Below are 11,222 nucleotides of genomic sequence, written 5' to 3' on the forward strand. Positions count from 1 at the left end.
AAAAAAAGAAAAATGCACAAAGAACTTGTATGGAGATTTTTCCATCTACAGATTTTTCCCGGACCTTCTTTTCTCTGTAAATTAAGGGTGCACACGATTGCTGAAAAATACAATCCCTACTTAGCAGTCAGATGTTCATATGCACAAAGGCACAGATCCCTAAACAAGACCATATCTGCAGATGAAACTTTGTTTGTAGAAGCATTTTTTAAATTTGAACTAGCACCTCATGACTACACCACGTTATGTACAAGAAGCTGCAAAAGACACAGGCGCAAGTGGAATGTACAAAACATGGTGACATTAATTTTTAAGAAAATATAATGGGCGATATATTGCGTCACCAAAAATGATTGAGGTCATGTACATATATTGCGCGATAAATCAATATATTGATTATTGCGACAGGCCTATCTGGAAGCAATGCATTCTGGACTAAAATAGACCAGACTGGATTCCGTCTGTAAAATCATGATGTGAGCACCAAGAAAGGATGATAAAAATTAACCCCCACAGTTACTACCACTATGACAATGTCCATCCCTAAAATATGGCAATGGCTTGATAACAATTACCCCATTCTGTGGAAGCTCTTGAGTTACGGTTAATCCTGTAAGAGTGTCACAGAACAAGAGTAACTTTCACAACAATCGACTAGTCATTTAGTCAGCTAGATTTTTAAAATATTTTTAATTGAATTATCCTAATTCAATCTTTTGGTGAAATGATAAGCTTCTCTCTGCTGACGTATGTCGGACTTATCCAATCATTTATTTATTTTTTTTGCTTGTTTGTCAATAATAATGTACAATATGTCACAATATGGAAGAAAAGATGTTGCTATTTCCATTACATTGTGACTTTAAGACCAAATAATCAACTAGTACACAAATATTGCTTAACACAATTGGGTTAAATGGATAAATGTACACACAAGAAGAATCATTTGGAGATTTTTTTAAGAATGTCAAAGTCACATTCAAATGAGAAAATAAAATAAGTGAAAGTGCATCCCAGTTCACATAATTATGCACTATTCTTATTCATTTTGTAGTCATTCACACTGAAAATTCCAACAAGTGCAATTAAAAAATACACGGAAGATGCACTTATTTATCTGCAAAAAAAGTGTGGAATGTCTGACACTTCATGCACTAAACTGTTGCAGCTTTCCTTACATAGTCTATAGGGAGGGTAGACACTCTGATGGTGGACGACAAAATAAACTTTTAAACCTCATGCACTAGATGGCTGAGTACATAGTGCATAGTATAAAGTGCATAATGTATAGTATATCACTAAGTTGGGACACAGCTTTAGCTGATCTAACTTCTGCTGGAACAAGCTTGTACTAGTTTGGGGACGCTGCTTGGGTCATTTTTAACTGATGCACCTGACTAATGCAAAAGATGGTCTTGGTAAACAGCCCGAACAATGCTCATGTTGAGAGAAGGGCTCTCGTGGCTGATTGTGTGGCATCTTGTGCTCGCAGCAGGTGAGATTCTGAGAGCCCGGTGTGCTTGGAGTTTACTTTGCGATCCTAATGAGATCTGGCACTCCCATGAGAGCCCTTACCTGAGTACGTGGCACCAACTGGTGACAGCAGTGCTAGCACTCCCCCAGGGCCACCCACCGGCCCTTTTTACACCTGTCAGCCTGCTGCTAATGGGCCGACCGCACAGCTAGCACAATAATGGCACTCAGCACCCACTGCAGGTGTGAACAATCCTCTCAGTATGGATGGAGAGTCTGATTTTCAGCCCGCCATATCACACGCTGGCATCCTGTATTCACTCTGACATGTTTTCTTATTGACCAGCACCACCTCTTGAGGTGGGCTATCTTCTCAGGGAGATATCTTTTTGATGGATGTGAAATCGAGTGCAGAATTCGCTCTTTGAGGCTGGCCACATGCCTGTTAAGAATAACGCAGATCTATTACAGTAAACACTCAGTCAACAGTAAGACAGCAACCAAATTGCTGTGGGAAAAGTGCATGTCCAAACACTTTCAGTATAGCATCCATAAAAAAAGTAATCAAACATTTTTTATTTTCTCAGCAGATTTCCTGCATCACCTCATCGGAGTACTGCATGCATATTTTAATCTAAGGCCTCATACATCTCAATTACAGTAGGTTGTAGGCAATATTCAGTCTAGCAGAAACAACTATACATTAATACATTTAAATGGACTGGTTATTCTGCAAGCCTACAAAAGTTCAGTGAAACCAACCAACAAATCTTTACCAAACCTTCACACAATCTGATACCTAATATCAAATCTACTGAGGCATATACTGTACATCAAAGCAAAAATTCAAAAGCAGACATTTCCAAATTCTTTAGGTATTACTCTGGTACTGTGACTTTTAATTGCTGCTTTTACAATGCCATAGCAGACATACCTGTAAATGTTCCTGTCAACAGAGTAAAACAAGAGTCTTTTACCAAATCCTTTTGTAAAATACAAAATGCTGTGCTCCAAAACTTGGGTCCATGTTTATGAAATAGACAGGTTTATGAAAACCATCTGTCACTGCTTTAGCCATTTTCTGTCATTTAAAGTTTTTGACTATCCAAAAAAAAAAGAAAAAAGCTTGGTAAAATTGAGCTCCTGTGCATCAGGGATGTTGGGCATTAATGGGCAACATTCAGAATTTAGGAATTGTGCCACTTTCAGTTTATTAGTTGGAATTCATATACTTTCAACAGTCACACAAAAGATATTTCATTACTCCAACTCAGGGGCGTAGCCATCATTTCAGAAGTGAGGGGGACAGAAATGTTATATATATATATTAAAAAAATAAAAATGATAACCTACCAGTCAGCCCCTGCTCCAACTAAAGAAACATATTTTGCAACCACAGATTTCATGCATTCACACAGATTGCATGCTTGGGTTCAAAAACAGCTGGACTGGGCACAACAAAATGGAATGGAATGCAAGGATCTTGGATCTCATGTTTAAAAAAAGTTACAGAACTATTTTTAACTTGATACATTCATGATGCTGAAAACAAGCTTTGCTTTTTTTTACTTAGAGCAACAATCAAAAAATAGCAGACTGAAGAAGTCACAGTTTATGCATAATAATGGAAACATTACTTAGAGCAGCCGGTTTGAGGTCTGACAGTAATTGTAATTTATGATTGTTGAAGGCTATGTAATTGTTACAAAAGCAGTGTTTTGATGGCTGCGGCAGTGCTGCTTAAAAGGGGATGAATATAAAAAGACACAAACTCTCTGAAATAGTTTACCGTGCCAAATGCTATCAGCACACTAGACAGCTCTGAGAAGTTGTCTCTTTATTCATGTCCTTTGAAACAATGCTGCTAAAAATATTAACTACAAAAATCTAAATATATTTAGATCTCAAACCCCTAAATTACTTCTTGGATGAAATACCCCATATATGCTGTTGATGGCTACAATTCATACTTGTCCATAAACTTGTCTATATTATCATACCCACAACATGAATGTGTTTTTATTAATAAATTATATATTAAAGATTACAGTTCTGTATCCTGTTTTGATTTCATTCTGATTTCAATTTTGAACGGCACACAACACTTTCATTCATTTCAAAAGCATTAAAAAAAATAGTCAGATTATGAGACTGCTGTCACCATATTTATATTTGTTAATCCTGAGATGGCATTATAGTGACATGCTGTATATTACGACTATCCAAGTCTCTTTAAACGTAATAAGTAAACCACTAATGAACCCAGTACAAGCCAGCATTCTGAAATATTACTCCTAAGAATGAACCAAACGCCCTTGCCATAGGCACCTGACATTTAGACCAGCCGCCCCATTTGCCAAACCCAACACAAAGGCCTGAAATGAGAAACAGTGGCTCGGTTAAGTTAAATATTAGCTATTTAAATGAGTCTTTTGTAGTGCAAACCTCTTGCCATTTCTCTTCAGCAAAAGTGCACATTAACCGATCGCCCTTTCATCTGCTTACAAACCATATTCATAGCATTCATTTGATCTCATGTATTCTTATTATCTAAATTGCTTTTGAAATCATGCACCGCACAGGCCTAAAAATGACTGCAATGAAAGCAGGGTTGTTGAATGTCACCTTTAAAAAGTAGAAAAGTGCACAAATGATGATTCGAATCATACAACAAAAGGGAAAACTTAACTCATAAATGCAGACGTTAAAGGAATAGTTCACCTGAAAAAGAAAGATGATATTTTGAAAAAAGTTGCAAATGTCCATAAAATTGAAGCCAATGGGGTTCACAACAAGACAATGAGGGCGAGTAAATGATGACAGAACTGCCAAAGTAAAAACATAAATCTAGTCATAGATTGCACTTCACGTCATTTTTTTTTTAATCCTAATGCTCACATAAAACGGGACATTTTCATGTTTTCAAGTAACCGGAACCAGAAACTAAGTGCTTATGCATTACACCACCTTGTTATGACGCTGTACACAGCTGTGTCACTGGATACGATTCAAACAGACAGGTTTTACAGGTAATCAGCTTTTTACAGTACGTCCATGAATAGCAAAACACACGCTGCAACAATGGGAGAAGTGGCGATCTATCTGTAAGCGGCTATATAAACAAAATTCTTTTTGGCAGCATCATCGTCATAGTTGTGCACTCCAGATCACAGTCGAGAAAAAAGGTCTAGGCTTGCAGCTAAACAGGCCAAGTGAGCTCACCAAATGCAGGTTACTGCTTGGGCATGAATAAGACAAAACCAGACTAATACATTCAGCTATCATCATCACATCAACCTCTGCCTGACCCCCAAGATCATTCACGGGGGTAATAAATCTGATTTGAGAGAAGAGCAGCAACAACAGGCAAGCCAACGTTACTTGATTACGACCAAGATCCCGCCAGGAGGGCAAATTGTTTCTATGTTGCCTGCAAACCGCGCACAGACCTTCCAGCCAACAGTCATGTAATGTAATTAAGGCACTGAGAGGCTGAGCTCAGTGATTAAGCAATCAATTACAGCACAAGTTCTTCCTCCCCTTGCCAGCAACATGACTCACTGCCACTGGGTAGAAAAAAAAATTCTAGACCTCTTCCTCTTTCTAAGAACCTGATATTACAGTATTTCATCCAAACTAGGGATGTGAAAAACTATATATTTTGAGTTTAGGGTAACATGAAGGTCTTGAAGTTCAAAGAAAAATTAAAATTCTGTCATCATTTAGTCACCCTCATGTTGTGTCCTCAAGGTTTTTTTTTTTTTTTTTTTTTCCATGTCCATACAATGAAAGTCAACTCTGAAAATCAACAAAGTTTTAAAGATTATTGGAGTATGTTTTACAAGAACATACAATTTCAGTCTTTCTCACTTCAAAATTTCACATTTAATTCAATGTGTTAATTGTCATTTCTTTGAAATTGTGAAATTTACAAGCAAATTCTGAGTGAAACTGTTTCAAAGTATATAGGGTTCCAATGTTTCTTTTGTGTTGCATAAAAGAAAGAAAGTCATACAGGCTTAAAATCAAATTAGGTTGAGTAAATGATTGCAGCATTTTCATTTCATTTTAAATGATTGCAGAATTTTCAACTTGGGGTTCAAGTGACACGGTCAGATTCATTTCCTAGGCGACCATTTCAATGTCTGCAATCTTCAGATTAGGGCTGCACGATAAATCGCATGCGATATTTAACGCGCATCTTATCAGTAAAGCCGGTACAACTGTCGCAATTCTAGTCACACAAGTTGGGATATTTTAACATAAAATACAGCTTAAGGGGTTGTTTACATGAGGCATGTTCTTCCGTTCAAAAACAGCTAGATGGAGTGAAATCGAATAGGTCTTGAGAAGTTTAGAAGTTGAACTATATATGCCATCTCAAAACCCCCCCAAAATATCAACAGCCAATCTGAATTCATATAGCAGTGATGCTTTAAACGGGATTAACTTAAAGATGCAACTTTTCCAAGAGGTTTTTTACCATGCAAAATGTCTATGCATGCAAATTAAGGCACTACTAAAAGTATCAAAATAAAAATGGCCAGATGACTAGTTGACCGTGCCTCCATTCCATTATTATAATTCCATTTTTTTTTCAGTTTAACCAAAGCCCTGGCAAGACTGTTTAAACACTTGCTGGTGTGTCATGTATCTATCTGAGGAACTCAAAAATCGTCATGCTCTTTTATATCACACAGACATGACTGTATTGTGTTACACAATAAGGGCCTCTGCTCTGTGGCAAAGGGAGTAAGAAAATGACTAAAACATTTCAAATCTATGATGACCACACGGGCCAGTCTAAGCAACACAGGAAATGCATTACTTCTCCAAAGCAGGACAGGACAGGCCAAGAACATTTTCACAAACACAATGGAGAACTTCTCCACAAACATACTATAATTAGAAGACAATTAATTAAGAAAAGCAAATATCAGACTGACTGACAGGTGATCCTCCAGCAAAACATGCTTGTTGAAACACCTTGGAGTACCTTGTAAAGACCATAAACATGGTGATCATGCAGTATCACAGTATTACCATCACTATACCAGGGTATAAAGACAGAAAAGCACATGAAGATGACAGCTGTTTCACAGCTTCAGTAGGATGTGATTCTCATTGCTGGCATGTAGAGGCATATTAGGTTTGCATCAGTCCACTTTAAAAGTGGTTGCAGACACATACAAAGGAACATCCCTGCAAATAAGATTTTATTCAGTGCTGAAAAGAAAGGAAAAACTTGCATTGAGATAGTATGGATGTGGATACCTGTGAGATGATGTATCTTTTCAGACATTCTTCACAAACTGCATTTTTGCAGCAGTGTAGTGGTATGGCTTGTTTGTCATCAAGACAAATTCGACATGTTAACACAACAGATAAACTGTTGTCAGCATTATAGGAGCCGTTTATTCCAGACAGCATCAAGTCGGAGACTGTATAGGGCTCTGGATAGTGCTCATAGTCCAATTCTGAATTTGGCAAGTCGGTGGGAGGTAAAACCAGCACATCTGCTGATGATGATGACAATGATGTAGTTTCATGATCAGATGTTGTTTTCTCAACAGGTATCCTATAATTATCATTGGCAATACAGTATACAGTGCAGTAAACATGCTCTTTTGATTGGCTGGGATCTTCACCACTCTTCAAATCAATATAATCAATATGATGATTCCCATCAGTATCTCCCAATCCTGAGTTACTCTCCATGTTTTGTTGGAGACTTTTTGTGTTACATTGCATCCTTTCATCATCCTTTTCATGATCCAAGTCGTTCAATTTGATGTCAAATTCTACTTTCTCTAGGTCTGTGGGATCTTCTGGATCTCTGATAGTGGAACCAACATTCCTTTTTAAAATATCCACGGGTCTTATGTTTTCCCTCTCGTCATTTTCTTTATTATTGCCTCCTGGCTCATGTTTGTGTTTATGAAATTCCAAAACATCCTTCGAGGATAACGATAATGATGATGGCACCTTCGTGTCGCTGCTGCGGACATCCCGGCCGAAATCAGTGCTCCGTGTCCCGCTGGATACATGGACAGATTCCCCGTCGCGTCCAATATAACCGGGCATATTTTGAGCGTTGACATTCATACGCATGGAAGACTCATCTTCCATTCCCGAGCGGTCAACTTTCCATTTGTGCGAAAACACACACAGTCCGCTTTCAAACTCAAAAACTAAACACAGAGCGAGTAACTATTACACCACTTCCGGGTCCGAAATCACGAATCCTACTACGGCGAAGCCTCTGCTCATGAATATTAATTAGGCCACGTTGACGTTTCGTGGTAACGTTCCAATGGTACACGGCTATCTCATGAATATAAATTAGGCGCCTTTGACGTTTTGTCATTATCTTCCAATGGCAATCGTAGGCTTAATAAATTCAGAATCGGGCGTTATGTTCGTTTAGGCTCTATAGTTGAAAACTAGCACTGTTTATAACCTATTAAATGCGCATCTAATTATAATAGCCCCAACAATACAAATTGTGGTAGCGTTACAACTATTCGATTTTGTAAAGCATGTTGTGTGTGTGTGTGTGTGTGTGTGTGTGTGTGTATATATATATATATATATATATATATACATATATATATATATATATACACACACACACACACTCTATAGAATTATATTTTTATTGGCCTTTTTTATTTAAACAAATAAAATATATTTGTTATTAATGTAACTGAACATGACTGAAAAGTCACATTAACAATTGTTTTTAAACATTCTTAGAATCCAATCAGATCGAATATCTTTGGTAATCCTACCCTTTCCCACCCTGTCAATCTTATCCATAGTAATTTAATGTGTCTAGACACTAGAGGGCGGTAGAGCGTAAATTATAAACGAATTTCAATTTGCAAGCTTTAGATTGGTTCAGCTTCGGTGCTTCACAGGCTAAGAATGTTAGAAAAAGGAATGACATAAGCAAATGCTGAGTGTGATGTTTCTTTGGAAGAGTAAAAGGTAAATTAACCCAGTAATAGGTCACTTGGGCACGTTGTACATGCTGAATCAACATTCTGCCCCACCTTGTTGATCTCCTTTAGGATCAAGAGGCCCCAGGGTCCCTGATGATATTTGCACATTCACAGCATCTTTAAGCCTTGCAAGGTCAGAAATGAAAGCTTTACACTTTATCTACAAGCAAAAAGGAAATTAAAAAGAGTTGCCATTGCTAAAGATGTTAATAATGCAATACGTGTAGCATAAGTTATGTAGCATGTTAATAATTTCACTTGTTATTTATTAGTAAGCAGTGCATTCAATTCAATTAAATTTAATAATGTTTATTTGTATAGTGCCTTTTACGATACAAATCGTTGCAAAAATGTGTCTTTAATCTAGATTTAAACAGAGAGAGTGTGTCTGAACCCCGAACGTTATCAGGAAGGCTATTCCAGAGTTTGGGAGCCAAATGCGAAAAAGCTCTACCTCCTTTAGTGGACTTTGCTATCCTAGGTACTACCAAAAGTCCAGAGTTTTGCGACCTTAGGGAGCATGATGGATTGTAGTGTGGTAGAAGGCTAGTTAGGTACGCAGGAGCTAAACCATTAAGGGCCTTATAGGTAAGTAATAATATTTTGTAACTGATACGGAACTTAATAGGTAGCCAGTGCAGAGACTGTAAAACTGGGGTAATATGATCATATTTTCTTGACCTGTTAAGGATTCTAGCCACTGCATTTTGGACTACCTGTAGCTTGTTTATTCTAGTAACCTGTAACTAGTTTATTTCTGTGATGGCAAAGCTACATTTTCAGCAGTGATTACTCCAGTCTTCAGTGTCACATAATCCTTCAGAAATCATTCTAATATGCTGATTTGGATCAATAAACATGTTGTTGGTTTAGATGCAGTGATACGTTTATTTAGCTCTTCCTGTCCTATAGTTGTAAAGCACTGCAGTTTTTCTTTGGGTGCGATGAATGAAGCTGAAGTATTAGATGCTGTAGAATCTACATTTGTTATTGTATTTCTGATGTTATCTATTTTATCAGTGAAGAAAAAGTTTTAGTTTTTTACTTAAAAAGATTCAAGTGTGAGGGAATATTTAGATCGGGTGGTGTCTGGTGCATCTTTTTGTTTCATATTATGCAAGCACGTCTAAACACAAAATGGCTATTCTTTCCTAGAAATAACAGAAAGTGCACTGCTTCCCAAGATGGCTTTTTAAACTGAGCTTGTTTGACAAATAGACACTGTTGTGTGGCAATTTATAAAAGCGTGACACAAACCCGTCATTAATTAATAAATCAAAATCACGGATATTAGTCATGCTTAAATATCCATCTGTTAGGGGGCTAATTTTAAAAATTCTAAGGAGTGACCATCTGTTATTATCTGCAATGAATCAATGAGGGGTCACAATGTCACAGAACGCATTCAAGCATGCCTCACACGTGCAAAGCAACCAAATCCTGCGCTACATGGAGGCTCGTGTGAGTTGTAGAAGCAGAGCCCTGAGCTGCCTTGAGACATCTATATTCACATTTCCTGGCATTTTTAGTGCCTAAATGGATAAAGGTTGGATGCAAAGATTAAAGAAGATTTTGCCTCTGAAAAACTCATCAGTTCAATGCCAAGAGTTTCTGGGTGGTTGCCAGGGTGTTGCTATGTAGTTGCTAAGGTTTTTGTTTTTTTTGTACACTCTAAAAAATGCTGGGTTAAAAAGGGACAAACCCAGCTATTGGGTTGTTTTGACCCAGCGATAGCTGGGTTTGTCCCTTTTTAACCCAGCGCTGGGTTATATTTAACCCAGCATTTTTTAGAGTGTATGATGCTTTTTAGTTGCTGGAGTGTTCTTGGTTGTTGCTAGTGGCTTAGGATCCTACTTCAAAATGTGTTTTTTTCTCTCTTTTTTTGTGTGCTCATATTATCATCTGACAGGCTAAAATGCTGCAGCTACATCAGATCATTAATAAAAACAATAGCACAGTTCTTCTTAACAAGCTGCCTAATTTTAGGAAAGATTAAAGTCCATAGCTACCATGAATCATCACAGTGCTACTCCCAATTAATAGTTATTATAATAATTAATACAACACTAAACTGGGAAAAAAATACGTTTTTTTCCCCCAAGTTGTAAATAAAACGATTATTGGAGTATGTTTTTTTTAATTAATATGTACTTTTTTCTATTTAAAAATTTCACATTTAATTCAATGTGTTTGAATTAAATGACTGAATTTCTGATTTTTTTTTTCAAAGTAACTGCTGATAAAAAGCAAAAATATTATTAATAAGCGGCTGCAAAAAAAGTCTGTTGGTTAGTTCTGGGATTGGGTTGCAGAAGTAATTTTAATATTAGAAAAAGTAGTAATATTACCTATAAAATAATGAATATATTACCTACTAATGGTATTAGTTGCCACATATATTAGCCTATGTATTTTTAAGCTATGATTCTCCCACGATTCTGAAAACAAAATAGACAACCAAACAAAATATGTAAGCCTAATTTACTTGAGTTTCTGACAAAATGTTTTATTAATGTTATAGTAAATTAGTCTAAAAATATTTATTCATTTAAACGAATTAGCCTAATTATGTAAAAAAAAAAATCATTTTAAATAAATGAAGATAAATGAAGACTTGTTTCGTTTTGAATCTCTTGAATGAATGATTCAGACATCAAATATGGAGTCAATATTATGGAGTCAATATAATGCCACATATATATGCAAAATAATAAAGTTTTGCAAAAGAAAATAAAGTTTTGCAAA

At 36.6% G+C, this 11,222-nt stretch overlaps 1 protein-coding gene across 1 annotated transcript in view; it reads right to left on the reverse strand.

The window, feature by feature from the left end:
• Nucleotides 1-7,706, reverse strand: part of LOC107675045 (probable E3 ubiquitin-protein ligase RNF217) — a 15,627-nt gene extending 7,921 nt beyond the window's left edge. Inside the window, exon 1 of the mRNA XM_016469233.1 lies at nucleotides 6,748-7,706. Within this exon, the coding sequence (XP_016324719.1) occupies nucleotides 6,748-7,602 (855 nt within the window). The 5' untranslated portion in view covers nucleotides 7,603-7,706. The remainder of the gene's footprint in view (nucleotides 1-6,747) is intronic.
• Nucleotides 7,707-11,222: the final 3,516 nt, after the last annotated feature.

Source organism: Sinocyclocheilus anshuiensis, unplaced genomic scaffold, assembly GCF_001515605.1.
Source record: "Sinocyclocheilus anshuiensis isolate Anshui unplaced genomic scaffold, SAMN03320099.WGS_v1.1 scaffold776, whole genome shotgun sequence".
In the NCBI taxonomy this organism is placed as follows: Eukaryota; Metazoa; Chordata; class Actinopteri; order Cypriniformes; family Cyprinidae; genus Sinocyclocheilus; species Sinocyclocheilus anshuiensis.